Here is a 23,761-nt window from a genome sequence, read left to right on the forward strand (position 1 = left end):
ACCCTTCTCAGGCCAGCTCTGCCACCCCAGGTCCCATGGCAAGGAAGTTGGCAGCTGAGGCCCCCAGTGTGGCCCAGGCACTTCCTGGGTGTACTCCTGGGCCCGGGGAGGGAGAAGTAGCGAGCCCCAGGCCTTCCTGTAGGTGTTAGCCCGGCCCAAAGGCCTTTCTACATACGTTTGGAAACAATCTGCCTGCCCAGTTTACTCCAGGCAGGTCCTGGGCATCAGGGGCACTCCTTGTGCCTGGGGACCTGGGTGAGGGTGGGCCAACAGTTGCTCCCTTTTCTGCCACCTGGAGTTCCCTCCAAGGGTCCAGAATAGGAACATCTTCCCAGCAACAGATGGGTAAACTGAGGCTGCGTCTGGGCTGCCCAGAGTGCCCTTCTCCTCACTCGGGCAGACAGAGAAGTTAGAATGAGGACCTTTGGGGGCTTGAGCAAGCTGGTGGGCTGGGGCTGGGCCAGTGCAGAGCTGGCGCCTGGTTCCACCGTTTCCATGGCAACCAGCTGTCAGGCACAGTGAAGCTCCACAGACGCATCCCCTCTCACCCCATCTCCTGTGAGGGAGGGGGCTTCAGGCATCCTTCTGGGAAGGAGCCAAGCGTGGTAAGGGGCCGTCAGACCCCCTCCTTGGGAGTTCCCTGCCGTCTGGCGGTCCTCAAGGGTCTTGCCCAGCCTCCCCCATCACTGGAGTGGAGCGGTCCCCGGCAGGTAGAGGGAAGAGTCTTGACTGAGGGGTTGGCAGACCTGAGCTCAAATCCTCCTGGGGCCTCAGTTTCCATTCCTGCGAAGTAGGGGCAGCCCTGAGACACGCGAGGATGGGGGACCCGATAGGAATCGCAGGCATATGGGAGGGCTGGGCACTGCAGGCTCACCGTGAGTGCCCTTACCTCCCCCAGGCCCATGCTTACCTACCGCGTGGACGCCGACAAGGGCTTCAACTTTTCGGTGGGCGACGACGCCTTCGTGTGCCAGAAGAAGAACCACTTCCAGGTGACAGTGTACATCGGCATGCTGGGTGAGCCCAAGTACGTCAAGACGCCCGAAGGCCTCAAGCCCCTGGACTGCTTCTACCTGAAGCTGCATGGAGTGAAGGCAGGTCTGGGGGCTCGGCTCGGAGCAGAGGGCAGGTGGGCAGGAAGGCTGGGGGTGCTGACAAGCCCCAAGGCCAGGTGAGTGTGAGATGAGGAGACTCAGTGCTCAGTCCAGCCCCCAACTTTCCACCTTTCCTCCAGTGCCTGCCCCCGTAGTTGTCAGGCTCCTCAGCCCTCTTCTCAGGGACACTTCTTGTTTCCTTCTCTACTCTGTGACCTCAAGTCTGCATCCCCAGCCAGGACCCCTCTCCTGACCCTTCTGTCGGCCGCCTCAGCGCCACATCCCAGAATGAACTCCCTGCAAACTGACCCCTTCCCCAGCCTCCCCTCTCTGGGAATGGGGCTCCAGGGCCCACTTGCCCATCCCTCGCGATGCACTGGGCCCTGCTATCCCACCAGGAACTCCCCTCGACGGTCCCCCTTCTCCTCCCCTCTGCCTCTGCCTGGACCAAGCCGCCCCCCTCCTTGTCTGAACGTCCACAGCAGCTTCCACTCTGGCTCCCGACTCATGCTCCATGAGACTTGGGTGGGCCCAGTACTCCCCACTCTTCCAAGGCCCCCAGGACCCCATCTCCCTGACCCTAGCAAAGCCCTGACTTCTGAGCTGGGCCTGCAGAGGCCTTCAGGACCCCACCCTTCACCCCAGCCCCGCTGTTTGCTGTGCCCAGTCACAGCCCCTACCTCCCCTCAGGCAGCTCCCTTTCTCTGGGCTGCCCTCTGAATCCCATTCTATGCCTCCTCTCCTGGCTGACTGCTCCTTGATCTTCACCGCTCACTCTGCTGGGTCCTCGGGACACCTGCCTTGAGTCCCATCTTGATTTGAGGCCCCTCCCCTGTGACCCCCCAGCACCACTGCAATGGTGGGTGATTTTTGAGTCCCTGAGCTCCTGGGGAGCTGGGCCGGAGGTGTCTCCTTCAGTATTGTGAGCAGGACCTGGCATTGGCAGGGCTGTCAGTGCTCATGGAGGGGTTGAGGGGACGTGGGTGTGGGATGGATTCTGGGAAGTCGGTGGGTTTGGGTGTGAGTAGGTGTTTGTGGAGGCCGGTTTGGGGTGTGTGTTTGGAGGTGGGAGGAGTGTAGGGGTGTGAACTGGGGGCGTGCGGGGGCTGTGAGGGTGACTGTGCGCGCGCACGTGTGCACGCACAGAGGTAGGGGGAGTGGTGTGGGTGTGAGTTTGTGGGGGTGCATGGCTAGGTCGGAAAGGCACCTGAGTTTGTGGGCAGGTGAGGCTGAGGGAAGGGCAGGGCCTCTGTTTCCTCATGAGCTCCAGCTGGGCCAGGCCTGAGCCGAGAGGCAGGACCAGGTGGGGAGTCTGGGCCCTGCGGTGCCACTGGGCTCTGCTCTTCCCCCAGCTGGAGGCCCTGAACCAGTCCATCAACATCGAGCAGTCGCAGTCAGACCGAAGCAAGCGGCCCTTCAACCCTGTCACGTGAGTGTCTGCCCCTTTGGGGGTGGTACCCTGGCCCTGGCCTCAGAGCTGAGGGGGGCCGGGGAAGGCATCCACAATGTCCGTCTCCCACACACTCCTAACCTCAGTGCCCACTGCCGCCTGACTCTCCGCAGCCCCCTTCCCTGCCTCCTGAGTATCCTGCCCCTCCTCTGCAGGGTCAATCTGCCCCCTGAGCAGGTCACGAAGGTGACTGTGGGGAGGCTGCACTTCAGTGAGACCACCGCCAACAACATGCGCAAAAAGGGCAAGCCCAATCCTGACCAGAGGTGAGTAGGCTGGGCCCCTGCCCCGGAGCCCCTCCATTTCTGAGGATGAAGGGCAGGAAGATGCCACCCCATGTAGTGAGCCAGGCACAGAGTCCCACAGACTGACCCATTTTTCAGATGATGGACCTGGGACTCAGAGCACCTAATTGACTTAAGGATGGGAGAGCAGCAGCCTGGCTTCCTAGCTGTGGGCCCTGGGGAATTAGTGCCCTCTAGTGGACACTCAGGTTCCTCTTCTGTAGGATGGGGTGTTAATGCCCTCCTCCTGGAGTGCTGGGAGCCTGGGAGGAATGACCTAGTGGGAAGTTTTGTGCCCTGTACATCTGTCCCAGGAGGGGTGGCAAGAGGTGGGGTCAGGTGGGGCAGGACCCTGGGCACCTCTAAGACCTCTGTGTGCCTCAGGTACTTCATGCTGGTGGTGGCCCTCCAGGCCCATGCACAGAACCAGAACTACACGCTGGCCGCCCAGATCTCAGAACGCATCATCGTGAGGGTGAGGGCCACCTCCCCCCGGGGGTTGACAGCCTTCCCCAGACCTGGGAGAAACAGCACCCAGGAGAAATATAGGGGTTCTCAGGAGTTGGGAGCTGGATTGCTGATCCCTCTGGCACTGTCTGTGTGGCCTTGGGCAAGGCTCTCACCCTCTGGGCCACAGGGTCTCCTTCACAGTAGAGTGTGGAGGTGGCCAGGACCTTGTGGCTTTCTGAGATCCCACAAGTGACTGAAAGCTGCCACAGTGGAAGGGACAGTTTAAGTTGGGCATGGTGAGGTGAGGAGCACTGCTGGGAGCTGGAGGGGTGGCTTCCGGGTTTCCACCTTTCCCAGGGCGCTGAATGGGGGGCCCATCTCCCAGGACTGATCCAACCCCAACTCCTGTTAGGCCTCCAATCCAGGGCAGTTTGAGAGTGACAGCGACGTCCTGTGGCAGCGCGCGCAGGTGCCCGACACCGTCTTCCACCATGGCCGTGTGGGCATCAACACCGACCGGCCGGACGAGGCGCTGGTGGTGCACGGCAATGTCAAGGTCATGGGCTCGCTGATGCACCCCTCAGACCTGCGGGCCAAGGAGCACGTGCAGGAGGTGGGGGCGGGGCTAGGGAGGAGGTTTGGGGCTGGGGCGGAGACAACTGAGCTAGTCCGAGGGGCTGGTGGCAGGGGTGGGCCGTGGGAGGCGGGGTTGCTCGTGTGGGCGGGCTCTGTAGGGGCGGGGCTGCAGGGGAAGGAGTTGGGGGAGGTTGGCCCTCTATCTCTGGATCACGGGACCCTAGTAGCAGGGTCTACCCTCCACACTGCTGCCTCCACACGGGCCCAGGAGGGGAGGGGTTCAGTCTCGGCACTGGTTCCCGCGCAGGTGGACACCACGGAGCAGCTGAAGAGGATTTCGCGCATGCGGCTGGTGCACTACAGATACAAACCGGAGTTTGCTGCCACTGCCGGCATTGAGGCTGCGGCACCAGAAACAGGTAAGGACCTGCCTGTGCGGACTGGGCTGGGATCTAGGAACACAGTAACCTCAGCCCTCAGTAACCCTGCCCTTGTCCCTGTCCTCTAGACAGGGCTTCCTGTCTTCTAGAAATCCTACTCTCAGGAACCCTTTCCCTTGACTCCTGGAACCCTGACCCCGGAAATCCCCGCCCTCTGGAAGACCTGCCCTCAGCCCTGGGTCCCTCACCCCTTGACACTGAAAGTCCATGAATTGTGGCCCCAGGATCCTGTTCCCTAGGTGAATCCTGCCTTTATTCACCTGGATCCCTGCCCCTTTCTCCTGGGATCCTTACCCGCAGGAATCTGTCCCTAGAACCCCCTGCTCCAGGGATCCCTGGATACCAAATCTCTAGCTCCCAAAATTTCACCCTCTCCAATTCCAGCCTCTGCTTACATTGTGATGCTGTGGGCAGCCCTCACGTCCCCCCTCCCATGCTTGGCTTGTCCCTCCCCAGGTGTAATCGCCCAGGAGGTGAAGGAGATCCTGCCTGAGGCTGTGAAGGACACTGGAGACGTGGTCTTTGCCAATGGGAAAACCATAGAGAACTTCCTGGTGGTGAACAAGGTCTGTGGAATGAAGGAACTGGAGGGAGCCCAAGGGACAGAGGGGCAGGCCAGCTGGAGGGCGTTCACCCCCTCCATAGAGACTGGGGGCACTGCAGTGCAGAGGGCAGGAGCATCCCTCCCCAGTCTTCTCTCGTGCTGCTTCCAGAGCCCCCTCCCTACCCCACAGGGAGAGGTGGAGGTGGGATGTGGGGACCTGACCACTGTATGGCCATGTGAGCAAGAGCAAGAGGAACCTCACAGAGGATCACCTTCCTCTGCTGCAATAGGAGGGTAACCATAGTTACCTCTAAGACATTCTCATCTGGTTATCGCAAAGCTTAAACATGCAGCTTCTCGTGAAGATGATGTTTGTAACTTAACCTGGTGTAAGGCTGGGCACCAATGAGCATGTCATATGTTTTGGCCTCTGTTGAGCAGTAAAGTGCTGAAGTCTGAGACATCATGTTCATCAGAGGGAGAGACGGAGGGGCGAGACTCTGAGGGAGAACGGGTTGTGACCGCAGGTGGGAAAAGGTGCAGAGGTGGGATGCTGTTTGGAGGCAGGCAAAAGGAGCAGTAGGAACTGAGGCTGGACTGGAGGAGAGGCTGGCCTGGGTTGGAAGGCTTCCAGGGCTCCCCTCCTGCTCCCCGATGGACCAGAAGCCTGGGGCCCTCGGGGGCTGACTGTGCCCTCTACGCTGGCCTATGGCCCATGGCAGGAGCGCATCTTCATGGAGAACGTGGGCGCCGTGAAGGAGCTGTGCAAGCTGACAGACAACCTGGAGACGCGCATTGATGAGCTGGAGCGCTGGAGCCACAAGCTGGCCAAGCTGCGGCGCCTCGACAGCCTCAAGTCCACCGGCAGCTCGGGCGCCTTCAGGTAGGGGCGTGGGGTTGGGGAGGGCAAGACCCCTTTTCTAGAGGCATCTCTGACCCTAGCCCTCTTGCCGCAGCCACGCAGGGAGCCAGTTCAGCCGGGCAGGCAGCGTCCCCTACAAGAAGAGGCCCCCCAAGATGGCCAGCAAGGTGAGGGTGGGCAGGGATGGGGCCCAGGTTGGGCCAGGGCCTCCCCATCCTCATGGCCTCCCTTTCCAGCTTGCATTTCTCCCAGCTCACTGACTCCAAGCGCTTCCCTGCCCCTCGCCTCATGACCCTCTAGCCTTCCCAGCCCCCAATTTCTCCTTCATCTCCCTCTCCCCCTCTGAGGGGATGAGTAGGCCTTCATACCCCACCTCTAGCAGAGCCCATGGTGGGTAAGACCATGGGCTCCATAAGCCAGACCATTTCTGCTTCTCCCCCTTTCCTCTTGGTCCTCAGTCATCATCTGTGGTCCCAGACCAGACCTGCATCAGCCAGCGCTTCCTGCAGGGAACCATCATTGCCCTGGTGGTGGTCATGGCCTTCAGGTGACTTGCCCCTAGACTCAGGGTGTCTGGCTGGGGGAGTCAGGCTGTCCCCGGGCCCAGGCCTGGGGGAAGAGGAAGATGTGGCCTGGGAGAGCAAGTGGCTGGGGTCTTGGGGAAGGAAGGGGACAGCCTCATTCTGTCTTATTCCCCTGGGCTGGGGAGACCTACTTATAGGCATCATTTGGGAGCCCAGCCCCTGGGGCCCAAAACCACAAGCCCTGCCCTGGAGAGAGAGCACTGGACAGCAGCTCCAGTTCTAACAGTGGCCCTTTCCTCTGGCTCCAGCGTGGTGTCCATGTCCACACTGTATGTCCTGAGCCTGCGCACTGAGGAGGACCTGGTAGAAACTGATGGGTATGTCCCGGGAGACCTGGCTGCCAGCCAAGTCACCAGGCCAGGCGGGGCTTTGGTGGGCAGCCCCGGTCAGAGGGACCCTGGCAGCTGTCTCCTCTAAAGGGGGTTCCACCTCAGGCTCTCAGCCTGCTGTGGGTCTGTGGGCTGGTTGGGAAGTTCTCCCTGGAAGGGGGAGCAGCCCCTTCCCAGTCCTTGCTGAAGCCGGTATTTCTCCCTGGCCTACTCAGTGCTCCTCCAGGTAGCTGGGCCTCTGAGAGTCAGGGGGCCTCTGAAGGGCATAAGTTAGAAGAGGGGGTGGGGGAAGGAGGGCCAGGGTGGGGCCTTGGGCTCTTCTGCCCACTGTCACCCTCAGCCCTTGGGCCATGTCTGACTGTGTCTTCTCTCTCTCCTCCCGTGTGCCTGTCCTCCCCTTTTCCTCTCTGCTGCCCCTCAGCTCTTTTGCCGTGTCCACTTCCTGTCTTCTGGCCCTGCTCCGGCCCCAGCACCCTGGGGGGAGTGAGGCCATGTGTCCATGGTACGTGTCTGGACCAAGCCCCCTGCCTCCTGCCTCCTTTCTGCTTGCGTTGTCCACCTCCTTGCATCCCTCCTGCCTCTCCCGGACTCCCAGGCCTCCCCTCCTAGCGTCTCCCAGCCCCTCTGAGCTCAGCCCACCCTTCCCCAGCAGGTCCAGCCAGAGCTTTGGGACCACTCAGCTCCGACAGTCCCCTGTGACCACTGGGCTGCCAGGCACACAGCCCTCTTTGCTGCTGGGTGCGTGCTGGGGTGGCTTTGGAGGGATGGAATGGGGAAAGGTGGCTGTGTTTTGGTTGGGGTGCTGTGCTGTCCCCCTCCGGCTCATACAGCCTCTGGCTTCCTCAGTTACTACCGGCCTGATCAACTTGGCCCCAGCTCCAGCCCTCCGCACCCTGGACCTGTGCTCCAGCCACCCCTGCCCAGCCGTCTGCTGCTCCTCACCCAGCCCCAGCCCCAGCCCCACCACTGGCGCTAGTCTTGGCCCCAGCTTTAATCCTGGCCATGGTCTTAGCCCCAGTACCAGCCCCTCCACCAACCGCTCAGGTATGGCTGACTTGGGGCCGGAGTTTGGGTTGAGGGATTTTTACATGAGTCCTGAGAAAGGCTCGTGGCCCCAGAGACTCATTGGTGGGAGGGTCTGGTGCTCTGGAGCCCAGAATGAGGCTCTGGAGAAAAATTGGGGGCTCCCCCGAGGAAACCAAGAGATAGATGGGAGACCCCCAGAGTCCAGTGGGGCCCTAGGGACAGCTGGGCAGGAGGCATCCCATGCCTTCTGCTCAGCCTGTGCCTGGCTCTACCCACAGGCCCCAGCCAGATGGCCCTGCTGCCAGTCACCAACATCAGAGCCAAGTCCTGGGGCCTGTCAGCCAATGGCATTGGCTACTTCAAGCATCTAAAGAACTCGGACCCTGTGGCTAGTCCTGCAGTCCCCTTTCCTGGGGGCCACAGCAAAGCCAAGAACAGCCCCAGCCTCGGTCTCCATGGCCGGGGCCGCCGAGGGGCCCCCCAGCCTGGCCTGAGCCCTGCTCAGCCCACTCAGGCTCGGGGCCAGCCAGGTATCTGTCCTAACCCCGCCCTGCTCAGCGCAGCCCAGCCAGGCTCACTGGCCGGGGCACATTTCAGCCCATCACCAGAACACCTGGGCACAGAACTGTCAGTCAACAGATGTTCGCTGAGCATTCCTAAATCCCAGGATTCAGGCCAGGAGCCTTGTAATAGATTGCCTCAATTAATCCTCACAACACTCCTGTAAGAAAGGCATTGTCTCCATTGTTTAGATGAGGAAATGGAGACTTAAGTGAAGTGATTTGTCCAGGGTTGTACAGCCTGTTGGCGGCCAGGCTGGAATTTGATCCCCAGTCTGCCTGACTCCAGGGCCTGGCTCCTTCTATTTCATCACGCCAGGGCAAGGAGGGTGCTGTTCAGGGCCCCCTCAACTCTCCAAACCTCAAACCATTGGTTTTAACAAAGCTAGAGAACCCTTATTACAGAAGTTTTCAAACCAGGTTCCTTCAGAGTGCCCCACGGGCTGCTTCAGAGGTTGAAGGGGAGGCTGAGCACCTTCCTGGCTTCAACCAGTGGCTCTGCTCTAGGTATTGGGCTTCCTCGTCAATTTTCATGTCATGGGTTTTGTGGTTTAAAGTTTAAAAAAATTTAAAAAAAAAAGCTTAGAAACTGTGGCTTGCTGAGATTGAAGTTCAAAGTGATGGGGAAACCCCAGGGGGTAGATGCGCTCCAGGCAGCCGTTTCCTGGGCCTCTGCTCTGTGGCCGGCTCTGCAAAGAGCACTGAGGGTGATGAAGGCGGATGTGCCCTGCCCACAAACACTCACAGACATGAAAACAGCAGTGCGGTGAGGCTCTGAGGGGACACTCAAACAGCTTGGCAACTGGGGAAGGCACAGAAGCTAGGCTGAGGTGGGGAGGTGATCAGGGAGGCTTCCCTGGAGGAGTTGACACTGAAGCTGAGTCTCTGAAGGACAATGGGAGTTTGGCCAGAAGAGAAGTGGGAAGGGCACTGTCTCTCTTGTCTGTATCTGATACATGTCCTTGGCCCCATGGGACATTCTGGTTCCTGCTTGGGTCCTCAGGTGCCTCACAGAACTGGAGATGTACTGGGTCCAGCAGATGTTCAGTGGCCCCTGGCCCCAGCCTCCCCTTCCTGGGTGGGATGCTCAGGTGAAATGAAATGAATGAGAAAGCCTTGTCTCCCCCACCCCCCGTGTCACACTTCAGTCCCACTCCCACCCAGCCAGGCCATCTGTCGTGCGTTTGTTCACAGAGGGCACAAGCAGTGGTGTGCTGTAGGTGTTCTCTGGGGGCAGAAGCCCTGATTTGTGTGTGTGAATACTTCCACCATGGCTGATTGCGAGCTATCAACTTGACGTCACAGAACCCTGAGTAGGGCAGAGATGTGTGCAATCAGGAACAAAGGCCTGAAGAACAGGCTCCAGTACACCCCTGGCATGGGATATGGAAGACCTATTCCTGCTTCTGGGTGTTCTGGTTCCATCAAGGAGAGAGACCTCAGGCTCACAGGAACTGGGTAGGCATAGGGCTGCTGGGGAAGTTGGTGGTGTGACTCCAGCCATTGTGGGAATCTAGAAAGAATAACCTGAAACTTATTCATACTAAGGTGTGAATGACTGATCCAAGTCTGGCAAGGAAATGTTTGGCTGCTTCTCATTTGTGTCCTGCCTTGTTACCCTCCTTCCTGCCCTAATGATCTCTCTCCTTGCAGACCCAGTGCTGTCCCTGACCTCCATCCAGGTGCTGGAGAATTCAATGCCCATCACCTCCCAGTACTGCACTTCAGAGGATGCCTGCAGGTGGGCTTGATCCCTCCCTTCACCTCTAGGACAGGTGTACTCGGGTGACATAAGCCCAGGCAGTACAGGTGTTCAGATCTTGCTCCCCTCAGGGAGGAAGTTCCTGCAAAAGGAGGGGCAGCCCCTTTCTAGGGGGCTCCACTCTAGGTGGGTGATGGGGGTGGGCTGAAGTTGAAGGGGGCGTCATGGGGTGGCCTTGGGTTGAGGAGCCAGCTTTGCCCTTCCAGGCCTGGAAACTTCACCTACCACATCCCTGTCAGCAGCAGCACCCCACTGCACCTCAGACTGACCTTGCAAATGAAGTAAGTGCTGGCGTGGGGGATGGAGACGCAGTGGTCCCAGACGCCCTGGGGGAGGCGGCTGAAGAGGGATGCTAGCTTTACTGCCTGCTCTGTGCTTAACTGTGTGGCCTGACAATCTCCGGGCTTCAGTTCCTCATATGTGAAAAGGCTGCTGCCTCCCTGGGGCTGTGAAGACCATGTAGGACAGTAGGTGGGAAAGGGTTTGCAGCCGTCTAGGACCTTGACTGTTATACATCATTTTCAGTCCCTTGTTTCAGCAGGGCAAGGGCAGGAGACTGGAGGGCTGGCTGGGAGGGGGCTGGGGTGGAGGAGCTCGGAGCCCCACTTCCCTGCTAACTGGGCCTTCCCCAGCTCCTCGTCCCCCGTGTCCGTGGTGCTGTGCAGCCTGATGTCGAAGGAGGAGCCATGTGAGGAGGGGGGCTTTCCAGAGAGCCTCCACACCCATCAGGACACCCAGGTAGGAAGCAGTTGGGAAGCTGGGGGCCGGATAGTCCCCAGAGCTCCCTCTCCCTGGGCCCCCAAATGGTCCAGGAGAGGGAGCCGGGAGTCAGAGTGAAGGCATCTCCACAATGGACACTTTGGGGCCTGGGCCTCCGCACCCTGGGGAGGGGCGTGTGCGTGCACCTTTCACTGCTGAGCATCTCCCCTCTCTGTCCCTGCCCTGACAAAGCCCTAGGGAAGAAAACAGTCCCACAAGGCCTAATCCGGGATGAGTGCATTGGTGGAGACAGGGAGGGCATCCTGGGAGCCAGTGGCAGGGGAAAACTAACCTTGTCTGGTCTCAGGGTCAAGACAGCTGCCCCAAACAGTCACGTTTAAGAAGAGACCTGAAGGACAATTTGGCATCAGCTGGGGAAAGAAAAGGGGACAGCGTCCCGGGAGTAGGGGAGCAGCGCATGCAGAGACCTGGTGGCCAGGGAGAGCGTGGCACACTGGCAAAGCTGGAAACATGGCGAAGGCTGTGTGCCAGGGGAGACGGGAAGGAGGCTGGACCTCAAGCTCAGGCGGAGATGGGAGGGGCGGCGGGGTTGCACCTGTGACTTTGGAGGATCTCTTGGGTGCATGGAGAGGGCTGCCTCCTGGTCTGGGAACGAAATGGCTGGGACCCTGTCACTGGCCACGTGACCTGGAGTTGTGCCTCTCAGCACAAGTTAAGGCAATTTCTTCTAAACACTCATGTGTTCACTCAACAAATATTCATTGGGGCCTCCTCTGACCCAGGCCCTATGCTGGGCCTAGCTGAAGGGAGACAGAGGTAGGGGAGAAACAAGACTTGCTTTCCAAGAACACACTGTCTAGCCAGGGAGAAAAGATGTGCCAAAAGTAGTTTGAGTAGAGGACAGAGTGGGTGAGAGTCCTACAGAGGCCCAGGCGCTGGTCTCCGCAGAGGGGAGAGCATGGGGAAGTGGAGGGAGGGCCTGGCCAGATGCACAGTACATGGAGCTTGGGCCTGAACCCACAGAAGCCGAAGCCAAGCCTCAAACTAGACACACAAGTGGCCTGCAGCCAGGCCTCATGCCACCCTGCGAGGGAGAGAGCAGGACAGACGTGGGTTTGCATCCCAGCTCTGCCACACATTGCTGTGTGATTTTAGGCAAAGAACTCAGTAGTGTCCACATGTATAAGCCACCACCTCACTGGGTTGTAGTGAGGATGGAGTTAATGAAATACTGTGATGCGCCTGAGGTAAGGCAGTAAAAGACAAATGGCTGCGGACCCCTAGGTACCTGGCACAGAGCAGACAGAGGGCGGCTGCTGTTGCTCCCCGAAGCAGGCCGTATGTGCTCTGATCTCTTCGAATTTCTGCTTCTTCCCTTTGTAAAACTTGCCACAGAGCCCAGGGCTGTGATGGCCATGGTGAGAGGGATGCTGGTCTGGATGGGGTGGGGCGCTGTCCTGACCCCTTTCCTCTCCACAGGGCATCTCCCACCAGTGGTCAGTAACCATCCTGTCCTTCCGCGAATTCACCTACCACTTCCGGGTGGCATTGCTGGTGAGCACAGGCACCCCATCTGCCCCCAAAGGTTCCGTGTGGGGCTCGGAAAGGGGGTTGTTGAAGAGCAGAGTGGGGCTTGGGGTAGTGTCAGGCGACGTCAGCACGGGGAGTGCCTGCCACCCTGCACCCCCAGAGCCACCTCACCAGTTCCCACTGCCCTTCCACCCAGGGTCAGGCCAACTGCAGTGCGGAGGCCCTGGCCCAGCCGGCCACAGACTACTACTTCCACTTCTACCGCCTGTGTGACTGAGCTGCCCTCAGAGAGGCAGCACCACCCCAGGGCCCGGGGGTCCCCCGGCGCCTCTTCCACACTGGATGCAATGGTGTTACACTGGAGCCTGCCGCCTGCCTGCACTCAGCCGTCCACTGGCACTCCCTCTGAGAGACTGAGTCGGCTCGGCTCTCCCCGTGACTGGTGAAACTGGAAGTCCTCACACTGGAGCTGCTGTTCCTGCTGACGGCCCCCGCCTTATACCACGGAGGGAGCTGGAGAGAGACCTGCTGGGCCCAGGCCAGGCCCAATTCACATCAGTGCAGATATGGCCATTGGAGGGCTGGCTTCAGGTGCCCTGGAGGCGGGGGAAGCCTGTGATTCTGTCCAGAGCCTACCCTCCGTGCCTCCCCTTTTGAGACTGGGAGCCACCCCTCTTTTGGAGAGGACCTGCCCACCTTTGAGATCAGCGGGGCTTGGCTCGAGCCCTCAGACTTGGCTGGACCCATGAGTCAGAGGAGGGCACATGGTCCTCACCCTCCAAACTGCTCCCTGGGGAGGGCCAGGTAGTGGACTTCTTAGGGTTTGACTGTTACTGGACTTGGACTTCTAAGCTTTAAGCGTGGCCCAGGAGGTCTCGGTCTCTTCCTGCTGGGAGAGCTTGGCTCAAGAGCTACCCGGGCCGCTGAAGCCAGCCCTGGATGGGCTGGTGACTAACCATGTGCCTTGTGTACACTTAGGTGCCTGGCTGAACCAGGGGGGCCAGTGGGCCAGGTAAGCCTTGGACCTTTGAACCTGGAGGATCCCGAAGGGAAGTTCCCTGTGAGCCCCCAGATGGTATTGTGGCCCTATGGCCAAGGTTCCTAGGAGCTTCCAGAGCTCACAGTGGTGTTGGTGACCCATCTTTTTCACTGAGCAGAGGAGCAGGAATCCCTGCAAGGCAGCAGGCCAGTCTTGGCTGGTGGGTGGATACAAATTGCTTTTGCTGTTATTAATGAAGTAATTACTAAAATGCACTTAAACCAGAGCAGGAGTGAAAGGATGGAGATGGAAAGCCAGAGTGGGGGACACTTGCAGAGGCAGGGACCTGGCTCTGATCTGTCCCCAGGAGCCTTGAGACACCCATCCCATTCCCAGCCACCAAGACTGGCCTCTCCACTCTTGTCCGTGGGTGGCCTCATCTCCCCAGATCAGGGGCTTCTGTGATGGGCTTGGACAGCCACACTGGGGTCCCATGCTCAGCAGCAGGCCCCAATTCTGCCCACTCCTCCAGGAGCAGAATGGTGGGCTTTTGTGATGGCAGAAGTCTTATCTCAAGTGCCAACATTAACCTTTCTTAGTAGATATCTGGAGCATTCAGAGGCCACATCCAGGCTCATGGAAGGAGAGTGGAAATCATTCAGCCATGTCTGCCATAGGTTCACAAGGGGAGAAGGGAATTGCCATCCTTGCCCTGTGACATTCGGCCACCTCTTTGGGAACCGGGCCTTGCTCCTCCTACCTCTCATTCTCAGCTTTGAATGGGAGGCCTTTCTGTGGGAAAGCTGAATCTTGAAGAAGCCTGGGCCCCCTTCAGCCATGGATGTCAAAGCACTTGTCCTCAGGGCGGGGAAACTGTGGGAGCTGGGGGAGAGCAAGGCTGCCTGGCCTCCCAGGCCCCTCCCCAGCGTGGCTCTATGCCCTCATTCTGACATAGGAATCATATGGCTCCCATACCACGCAGCGGGCTGAGCCTTACTTAAGACTCCTCTGTTCTCCTTCCTTCCATTGGGGGAAGCCTCCCTAAATGCCTTAAAGATGCCAAGCCCTGCCCCTTCTAAAAGGATTCTGGGGCTTCCTCAGTGGGGGTGCATATTCTTGGACTGCAACCCCTCTGTGTTTAACTGGATAGTGACCCTCCACTGTCCCCTGGAGCCATCTGGACACAGCATCGCCCCAATCTGGTTAGCAGCTGGCTGTTTCCGTGCCTGGGGAGGGGGTCCTCAGTGCAGAGGTTGGGGCCAAGCTGGGTCTCCAAGCTGCTCAAGGTGGGGTCAACCTTGGACCAAAGTTGCCTTAAAGCCCAGTAAGGAAAAAGGGCTTTGGGGAAGGCCAGCAGGCCACCTGCTGGAGACTGAAAGCTGCCTGGCAGGTGCTGGTGAATGGGTATCTTGGCTCCATCCTGGGGTCCAGCAGCCTATCCCTCCCTTCCTCTCTCCCCTTCGGCATTTATTCCTGTAGCCACTGGGCTAACCTCCCCTCAAGCTTCAAGCTGTACATAGGGCCTCTCAATGCATAAGTGCCCCTGCCCACATTATATCCCCCAGAAAGCCTGCGTGTGCATAGAGCGCCCCCTCCCTCCCATTTAACTCCCCGTTCCTGCCCCTGAGCTTTGACTCATATTTATCATGCACCAACTCTGACTCTGGAGTGGGCAGAGGCAAGCAGCCCCAGGCCTGCCTGCTTCCTGTCCCCTGAACTGTTCTTTTCTGAAGTAAATATACGTATATAAATAAATGTATAAATACTGCTTTGTATCTAAGCTTGCCTCCCTGTCTTTTCTTGAGATTCTTCTGATGCGAGACAAGGCTGCCTATGGGGCTAGGACCAACGGAGGCCCCTGAGCCCGAGGGATGCTTTGTACCCCATTATCTTTCTTAGCTTTGTGCCTAGCTTGGGAACAGGATACAGCAGCCCCTTCCCCTAGCCACACCCCACAGACCTGCCGCTGCCCTGCCTGGGTTAAAAGTAGCCACCTTTGGGAAAAGCTGAGCCTTTTATTTAGAGGAGGGGACCAGCCCAGGGCAGACTTGACTGGTGCAGGTTTCTAGAGAAGTTTGCCCTAGAAGCAACAGAATCAGGTAGGCCCAGCCCCTTCCTATCCACAGGTGAGCCTTCAATTCCAAGGACAAGACACCCCCCCCAATTCCCCCCTCACCCCTAGCAGGTGGAGGGCAGGGCTTCCCAGCAGCAGGAACCATCTGAAAGGCAGAAGAGAAACGGGAAGGGGTGGGACTTGGGAAGTCGGAGGTCCCAGCCCCAGCACCACTCCCACCCTGCAGAACGGGCACCAGACAGGGCTGTCACACATCTTTATTGTGAGCAGCAGGTGGGATACTTCCAGCAAGAGTTAAAAAAAAAAATTAATTTACAAAAGCAAGGATTCAGTGATGCCAAGTTGGAACCTGAAAGAGAAGGGTATCAGAATGAGACCAGTGACCCATTTCTCCATCAACTTTTCTTACTGAGCCCCTGTGCTCCCAGGGCAAGGGCTGACAGGTAGTCCCTGGAAGCAAAGCCACCAGAGCTGATTGATTCTCAGTGACCAATTTGGTGGCTTATCTGTGACAAAGTTTTGTTTTGTTTTTCAGTTATTTAGTCAAGATTTATTTCAAGGACTGAAAACACTGAAACAAACTCAAATGGTTCTCCTTACGGCCACCCCCGGATCCGGGTCCTGTATTGGACCACTCTCCAGCAGTTCTCCAAGTCACTGGCGTGTGACTTGAAAGAACGCAATTGTGTAACCACGCAATGCCTGTGCCCACAGCCCCGCATAGAACATCCCAAAGCCACAGACTGAGGCCTCGAGCAGCGTGGAGAACTCCAAACTGACAAAGTCCATCCCACTTGGCTTAAATCCCCATTAGGGACAGGGAAAGAGGCATATGTGTCTAATATCCCTATCCATTCTGCTGAGTCTGTCTCCATTAACCAAGGGGTCAAGCAGGCCTGAGGTCCCTGCTGATGTGAGTGTGGGGAGGCTTCTCTGGTGTCCCCATCGCCACCACACTTACCCTTGGGAGCTCATACATAGATGCCGACCCAGAGCAGCAGAAAGAGGACTCCAAAGCCCATGAAGAGTGAAGCCACCAACGAGATGAGGAGCTCTTTGTAGATGTCCCGAGTGTACTTAGTGGAGGTGACCTCATATCTGGCAGGGCAATTAAGGAGAAGCCAAGAGACGGACTGTACAGGTCAGGGAACCTGGGCAGGGCATCACTGGGAGAAAAATATGGGCTAAAGGCTTTCTGAGAAGCTTGTCTGGCTTGGTGTAGCCAGGAAAAGGGGCCCAAGAGATGACCTAGACTCTGGTTCTCCTACCACCCTTCCACCACCCATGAAGAAAATGAAGCCCAGCAGGGTTAGGTCACTTTCCCTGGGCCAGCTGTTGAGTGGCAGAGCTGGGACTTGCCCTCAGATCCGCTGACACCTGAGCACACCATTCCTTATACCATTTCTCCAACTTCAGGCCCCCCATCCCTAGCCTTCAGTCCAGGCCCTCTGCTTACTGTCCTGGAAATCTGAAGGGCAAACTGAGCTCACTTGAACTTGGAAAATAAGGCCACAACCTGACTTCGGACATCAACAGCCTTCCCTCAATCTCCTTACCTTCCTCCATCCCCACACCAGAACAAAACTGGCAGGGTGCATATACCTGCCCTGGTTTCTCCTTCAGTTTCCCACATCACTAATTCTGGCTCACGGGATGCTCAGTAAAAGGATACACGAAGAACCAGGCAGTGAAAAACATGCCAATGGCCAACAGCACCACGGTCAGATGGGGAAAGACAGCCGGGTTCACTGGGCTGGTGTATCTGCTCATGGCCTCAAGCTCCTATGGGAAGGTATGAGGTCAGAGCTGTCAAAGAACCCCAAGACTTCAACCTGGAGGGACTATGGGATTATCAAGGAGTCTTGTGCTGCTGTGACTGCTAGAAGCTTATTTCGGCCTGGAAAATGTGGAAATCCTTCAGACCCACCATCAAATGATTCAGTTTGGGAATGACAACAATTACAATTATATCTTAAACTAAGGTGGCACTTTGTCTTTTCAATATGAGACAAGGAGGCTGAGACACAGAAGGTGACTGATGAGCTATAGACCAATAGTTCTTAACATTTTCTAAGGCCTCTGACCACCATGAAAAAAATGTGATGAAAGGTATGGACTTTCTGCCAGGGAAGAACCACGTACAAAAAAAAGTTCGCTTTATAATTTTAGGAGCTTTATGGACCCATGTCTGTAGACACCAAGCTAAGAATCCCTGCTGAAAGACAGAATCTGGACTGATACCCAGATCTCAACGTCTAATTCTGTATTCTTCTCACTACACTATTAAGGCATCTCAGAAACTACAGGAAAAAGACGTAAGTTAAGATTCTGGCTCTATAGAATAACATGTGTCTCAGTTAAGTGATTACAATCATATCTCATTCACAAAGTTGATGTATGATGTAAGAAAGATGACTAACATCATGGCATCTAACTCAATGCCTGGCATAGAGCAGTTGCTCAATAGGTGTTTGTTTCCTTCCCAAGGTTATAGGGAAAATTATGAGATAATGCTTGTGAAAGAGGGCTGTCAACGTAAAGTTCTGTACAAATGTTAACTTCCATTGTCACCCACCAGCCAACGCTTCTATAATCCAGAACATAACAACTCTAGAGAAGTAAATTGACCCCATTGTTCTGAGACACACTGGAATTCAATTCAGTAAACATTTATGCCTCCCCTGAAAATGATAAAAACAATCGCTGCCATTGATTGAGCAGGCCCCGTGTTTGGCACTGGGACTACAAAGATGAATAAACCATCATTTCAGGGCTAGAGGCACGTCAGCTGGTGGTCACTAGGAGCCGTGGCAGATAACAAAGAAGTCTATGACACGTGGCAAGAGGTCTTACATAGGTTGTGGGAGCTCCCAGGAGAGTGGACAAGTGCCCGAGACAGTTGGAAGTGCTTCACCAAGAAGGTGACGTTTACCCAGGGCCTTGTAGGATGAGTACGAGTTCGGCAGGGGGGAGAAACTTTCCAGACAGAGATAACAGCTTGATCAAAGGTAACAGATTAAAAACTCGAAGGTATTAGAAGTGCACCCTACACCCCTCGTCCGTATCAATAGAGAACAGAAGCCGAGTAAATCAAAACTTCAGCCTAAGAATTCCACGGCAAGGCGCTTCTCTTCCCCGCCCCTCAGCCCAAGCCAGAGGATCCAGGAGCCTCCTGTCCTCCGGACCGCGGGCGTCTGAGGCCTCTACGAGAGAAATAGGGTGTGGGACAGGTACCTAGCGGTCCCTGGAGCCCTATCCGGAACTCCCCTCAGCCCTCTCACCATTTTGCCGGGCACAAGGCAATCCGCCGCTCAGCCACCGGAACAACACGTCGGCAGGAGCAGGCGCTCTGTTCAGCCGGAAGAGGAAGTGCATCCGCGCAAGTATAATTGTGGGACTTGTAGTCCTCTGGTTGCCTGTGTGGCGGGATCTGGGGTCTGCGGGGACCTTGGGTTGAGTAGGGGCAAACGATGGAGAAGAGTACGGTCGGGTCGCTGAGCGAGTCAGTTAACCCCGGCGGGACTGTTTGCCGTGAGAGAAACTGGCCAAGGGGGCCGGGGTCTGTACTACACTTCCCAGAAGGCTGTGCGCCGCGGCAGGTCACGTGACACGAGCGCGGGCTTTGGAAGGCGGCGGAGCGAGAGCCTACCGGCTGCTAGTGGTGAGCGAACAGCGGGACTGAGAAGGGAGTCGGCCTGAGGTCTGTCCTGGGTCTCGCGGGAGCAAGCGTTAGCTAACGAGGCCTAGCGCTCCAGAGGCCAGGTGAGACCCGCGGGAAGCGTCTCCGATAGCTGCGGGCCCGCTTTGCGCGGGGGACTGGGGGAGACGGGCGGCTGCCGCGCGCAGGGCGGAGCGAGCGCGGGATTCGCTGGCTGGCGGTCCCGCCACTTTTCGCTGCGAGCTGGGGGCCAGTTGCTTAATGTCCGAGCCCGTTTCTTCATGTATAGAAAGAGGATAATAACTCCCACCTCACGGGGTCGTTGTGTATTGTGACTGAGATCCTGGAGGAGAGACATTATGTGAACTGCACTTGTTCAAATCGCTTTCCTGTCTGCCTTTGTCGGACGCAGTGGGAGGATATCCGGCTAACAAGGCATTGTCCCCGCGGTACACGTTCTAGCAAAGCAGCTAGCTTGAGGCACAAACCAAAAAAACGAGTGAGTTCTGGAGAGGGAACTTTTACAGCGCACCTAGTATATGTCCGGGGTTTTCAAAGTCTGTTATCTCAATTAACCCTGGCAGTAATTCTGCAAGGCAGGCACGGTTATCATCCTGTTTGGTAGATGAGAAGACCAATCCCATATGACTCACTACTGTCACCCACGAAGTGACTTAGTGATATTACCCAGGTGGTAAATGCTGATGCCTAGGTTCAAGGCTGCTGTCGTTCACGGGGGAACTACAATGAGATGGACCTTGAAGAAAGGGCTGTGCAGGATGGTGGGAGGAGGGGCACGGCTGAGCAAAAGTGAGAAAGGGCAGGCCTTATGCCAGCCTTTCTTTTAGGTTCCCAGACTGTAAGTTGGAAACCAGAGCATGAAAGGTCTTGATGCCATGTTGAGGACTTAACTGGGAAGAGGAATGTACCAGGGTCCTTTACACTTTAGAAAGAGTCCTGTTGTGGAGGAGGGTGTAGCTCAGTGGTAGAGCGTGTGCTCAGTATGCACAAAGTCCTGGGTTAAATCCCCAGTCCCTCCATTAAATAAAATAATAAATAAATAAACGTAATTACCTCCCCCATCAAAAAATAATAATAACTAGAAAGAGCCCTGTGAAGGAAGAGTGGGAACGATTAGAAGGCCTAGTGTAATATTTCTTAGTGTTGGACACATCCCGCCAGTGGTACATGATGACTTCAAGTGGCACCCCCAAAAGTCTTTTTTAATAGTTTTTCATGTAACACTTGTTAAAATGTAACTGATATAATATAGGTATTATTGCTTAGGAGGAGTTCTCTTTTTCAACTTAGTTTTTAGAAAATGGTGTCCGTATAAAGAAAATATTAAATGAATAAAAGTACAAGTTTTAGTTGGAAGTGGCAAAAAATTGTGAGAGTGGTTTGGGCCTGACTGAAGTTTGGGAAATAGTGCCCTAGGAAATACTTGGTTAAGGGGCCTGAACCACAGAAATGCAGTACTGGGCTGAGTGAGTACAGCATGCCAGGTCCCTAGATCAGGACTTGGGGTGGGGTCGGAGCTATGGAGTTCACATTTCGGACTTAGTGGTGGAAAGAAAATACAAAGGGAAAGAGTTAAAACAAAAACAACATCATGATAGAAGTAGAAACTCTTAAGCGCTAAGAGGATGTTGAAGAGAGATGAGAGCAGTGTTGAGAAAGCCACATTACTCCCATTCAGATGTTATTTTTGCCAGTCCTTCAAAGCTGCTGTATCCTCCAGAGAAACAGAACAAAATAGGATATAGAATATGAACATAGTTAAAGAGACTTACTTTAAGGAATTGGTTCAGGTGATTGTAGGGGTTGGAAAAATCGTAGGATGGTGGGCAGGCTGGAAATTCAGGTAGGAGTTGATGCTGCAGTCTTGAGGCATGATTTTTGCAGTGAAACTTGTTTTTGCTTGTAAGGCCTTTCACCTGATTTGATGCGGCCCACCCACGTTATGGAGCGCACTCTCCTTTACTTAATGAAAACTAAGATAGGTGTTAACCACATCTATGAAATACCTTCACGGCAACACCTGGCTTAGCGTTTGATCAAATAACTGGATTCTATGGCCTTGACGAGTTAACACACAAAACTAACCATCAGAGCTGCTAAGAGGAGTTGAGCTGAAGGAATACTTTGGGGATGTTCAATGAATGGTAAAAAGCTACAGAGGAGGAACGAATGCATTGTTCATGAATTGGCAAGAAGACAGATACTCATAAGTTTATTTTACTACTTTCCACATTCAGCCATGTATTTTGGTTGTTCTATATCTGTCTCTCCTGACCTTTGTCTAACTGGGATTTGCCTGTCCTTCAGGGGCCAGTTCTGCCATTGTGATCCCTGGACTCCTCAAGCTGGCCAGGCCCTCTGGACTTGCTGATCCTAGAGGCAGATGTCTGCTGTAGCCCTTTCTTCACGCTTGCCGTGTTGCTGCCGTAGCCACAAAACTTTTCAGTCCCTCAAGGACTTCAGCAGCATTTTATTCCACTTAGCATCCGGTTCAGTTTCTGATACTCAGGAATCCTTAGTATTAACTGAGCAGACTTCGTTGCTAGACTGTAAGTTTCTTGACGATGGTAACTTGGTCTTGTTCTTCTTTAGTGCTGACCTGGTGTCCTTTTGTTGTGCTAAATTTGTTTAGCTGACGGCAAGTGAAGTTGGTGAGATAGCACCCATTGTAACCTTTGCTTCTTTTTCATCCTTTAAGTTCTTCCTTGTCTTACTTGACTTTCTTTTTCAGCCATCCCTTTTCTGTGTTGCTATGGGGATTCAAGGACTGGCCAAACTGATTGCTGATGTGGCCCCTGGTGCCATCCGGGAGAATGACATCAAGAGCTACTTTGGCCGCAAGGTGGCCATTGATGCCTCCATGAGCATTTATCAGTTCCTGATTGCTGTTCGCCAGGGTGGGGATGTGTTGCAGAATGAGGAGGGTGAGACCACCAGTCACCTGATGGGCATGTTCTACCGCACCATCCGCATGATGGAGAACGGCATCAAGCCTGTGTATGTCTTTGATGGCAAGCCGCCACAGCTCAAGTCAGGTGAGCTGGCCAAACGCAGCGAGCGGCGGGCTGAGGCGGAGAAGCAGCTGCAGCAGGCCCAGGCTGCCGGCGCCGAGGAGGAGGTGGAGAAGTTTACCAAGCGGCTGGTGAAGGTCACCAAGCAACACAACGATGAGTGCAAGCATCTCCTGAGCCTCATGGGCATCCCGTACCTCGACGCGCCCAGTGAGGCAGAAGCTAGCTGTGCGGCCCTGGTGAAGGCTGGCAAAGTCTACGCCGCAGCCACAGAGGACATGGATTGCCTGACCTTTGGCAGCCCTGTGCTCATGCGGCACCTGACTGCCAGCGAGGCCAAGAAGCTGCCCATCCAGGAATTCCACCTTAGCCGAATTCTGCAGGAGCTGGGCCTGAATCAGGAGCAGTTTGTGGATCTGTGCATCCTGCTGGGCAGTGACTACTGTGAGAGCATTCGGGGCATTGGGCCCAAGCGGGCAGTGGACCTCATCCAGAAGCACAAGAGCATTGAGGAGATCGTGCGTCGGCTCGACCCCAACAAGTACCCTGTGCCAGAGAACTGGCTCCACAAAGAGGCCCAGCAGCTCTTCCTTGAGCCTGAGGTGCTGGACCCAGAGTCTGTGGAGCTGAAGTGGAGCGAGCCAAATGAAGAAGAGCTTGTCAAGTTCATGTGTGGTGAAAAGCAGTTCTCCGAGGACAGAATCCGCAGTGGAGTCAGGCGGCTGAGCAAGAGCCGCCAGGGCAGCACCCAGGGCCGCCTGGATGATTTCTTCAAGGTGACCGGCTCTCTCTCTTCAGCTAAGCGCAAGGAGCCAGAACCCAAAGGATCCGCTAAAAAGAAGGCCAAGACTGGGGCAGCAGGGAAGTTCAAAAGGGGGAAATAAACAGGTTTCCCTTCATTATACCTCCTTGACCCCAGGATATCTGCCTTGCTGTACCCGCAAGAACTCGCTCTAGAGGAACCTCCGTGCAGTTGGGGGGCGCAGATTGCTTCCCAGGCACCACCCTTCTCAGTAGTGCTTTTCCCTTTGTTACTTGACCTCATGGCAGGAAGGCCAAAGGTACTTTGTTTTTTCTTTTCTTTTCTTTTTTTTGTTTTTGTTTTTTTTGTTTTTAGCTCAGGAAAGTATGTCAGGCTCAAACCGCCTCTCAGGCAATTTAATGGACACTGAATCCATTGTTACATGAAAGCCTTAGCAGCAAATTTTGAAGAAGGGAAAAGGAGATAAAAGGTGGAGACAAAAGACTGGAAATGATTTTCTGCCTGGCCGGCTGGTGGGCAATAACCATGGAACCAGACTGGCTTCTCTGGCTCAGCCTTGACCCACCCTGAGGGACAGCTGTCAGGAAGACTAAGCCTTAAACAGATGGGAAGAGCTACAGAGAATTCAGACAGGCAGGCAGTTTGAGTCCCTGGAGATGGCAACAAGGGTTTGATTACCAGCTGTGTGTCCTGGGGTGGACAGAAACTTGAACTTGCTACATAACTCCAGTCTTTGTAGTGGTTATTCAGAGGCATGAGGTGGTGGCATTCCTCTCATGGCCTCTCTGGTAATTAAGTTGAAACTTTGGGATAAGATGCTGTTTTCACGTGCAGTTTTTGTTTTAAAGGTATGAGGATAAAAGAGTCAATAAAATTATAGAGTAACCAGAATGTCATGTTCTTTGAGAACGTTTGAAGATATCTTAAGTGCTCCAGGCTTCAGACAGTGTAAAATGTTCTCCTTTTCACTCCAAGGTAACATGCTGGAATTGCACTGTAATAACAAGTGGTCTGAGTGGCCACAAGATGGCGCCATGCTCAACA

At 55.6% G+C, this 23,761-nt stretch overlaps 3 protein-coding genes across 5 annotated transcripts in view; 2 read left to right on the top strand and 1 right to left on the bottom strand.

Moving 5' to 3' along the window:
- Window positions 1-14,914, top strand: part of MYRF (myelin regulatory factor) — a 33,850-nt gene extending 18,936 nt beyond the window's left edge. The window contains exons 8-27 of the mRNA XM_072970077.1: window positions 899-1,094; window positions 2,447-2,523; window positions 2,700-2,810; window positions 3,213-3,303; window positions 3,691-3,891; window positions 4,162-4,273; window positions 4,751-4,860; window positions 5,561-5,721; window positions 5,795-5,867; window positions 6,159-6,247; window positions 6,533-6,601; window positions 7,035-7,115; window positions 7,266-7,351; window positions 7,460-7,657; window positions 7,918-8,169; window positions 9,838-9,940; window positions 10,168-10,242; window positions 10,594-10,699; window positions 12,161-12,235; window positions 12,408-14,914. Of these exons, the coding sequence (XP_072826178.1) occupies window positions 899-1,094; window positions 2,447-2,523; window positions 2,700-2,810; window positions 3,213-3,303; window positions 3,691-3,891; window positions 4,162-4,273; window positions 4,751-4,860; window positions 5,561-5,721; window positions 5,795-5,867; window positions 6,159-6,247; window positions 6,533-6,601; window positions 7,035-7,115; window positions 7,266-7,351; window positions 7,460-7,657; window positions 7,918-8,169; window positions 9,838-9,940; window positions 10,168-10,242; window positions 10,594-10,699; window positions 12,161-12,235; window positions 12,408-12,488 (2,347 nt within the window). The 3' untranslated portion in view covers window positions 12,489-14,914. The remainder of the gene's footprint in view (window positions 1-898; window positions 1,095-2,446; window positions 2,524-2,699; window positions 2,811-3,212; window positions 3,304-3,690; window positions 3,892-4,161; window positions 4,274-4,750; window positions 4,861-5,560; window positions 5,722-5,794; window positions 5,868-6,158; window positions 6,248-6,532; window positions 6,602-7,034; window positions 7,116-7,265; window positions 7,352-7,459; window positions 7,658-7,917; window positions 8,170-9,837; window positions 9,941-10,167; window positions 10,243-10,593; window positions 10,700-12,160; window positions 12,236-12,407) is intronic.
- Window positions 14,915-15,503: 589 nt separating this feature from the next.
- Window positions 15,504-18,798, bottom strand: TMEM258 (transmembrane protein 258). Its single transcript, XM_006214873.4, has 4 exons — window positions 18,546-18,798; window positions 16,937-17,046; window positions 16,226-16,362; window positions 15,504-15,613 (listed from the first exon to the last, which is right to left on the bottom strand). The coding sequence occupies exons 1-3, from the start codon at window positions 18,546-18,548 to the stop codon at window positions 16,236-16,238; spliced, it is 240 nt and encodes a 79-aa protein (XP_006214935.1). The 5' UTR covers window positions 18,549-18,798; the 3' UTR covers window positions 15,504-15,613; window positions 16,226-16,235.
- A 12-nt stretch (window positions 18,799-18,810) lies between these two features.
- FEN1 (flap structure-specific endonuclease 1) lies at window positions 18,811-23,608 on the top strand. 3 transcript variants are annotated; one of them, XM_072970078.1, is made up of 2 exons: window positions 18,811-18,925; window positions 21,675-23,608. In XM_072970078.1, exon 2 carries the CDS (start codon window positions 21,696-21,698, stop codon window positions 22,836-22,838), a length of 1,143 nt encoding a protein of 380 aa, XP_072826179.1. In that variant the 5' UTR covers window positions 18,811-18,925; window positions 21,675-21,695; the 3' UTR covers window positions 22,839-23,608. The 3 variants fall into 3 exon arrangements, with proteins under 3 accessions (XP_072826179.1, XP_006214934.1, XP_072826180.1); XM_006214872.4 differs by having other exon boundaries at window positions 18,870-19,026; XM_072970079.1 differs by lacking the exon at window positions 18,811-18,925 and adding an exon at window positions 19,259-19,421.
- Window positions 23,609-23,761: the final 153 nt, after the last annotated feature.

Source organism: Vicugna pacos, chromosome 10 (assembly GCF_048564905.1).
Source record: "Vicugna pacos chromosome 10, VicPac4, whole genome shotgun sequence".
Lineage (NCBI taxonomy): Eukaryota > Metazoa > Chordata > Mammalia > Artiodactyla > Camelidae > Vicugna > Vicugna pacos.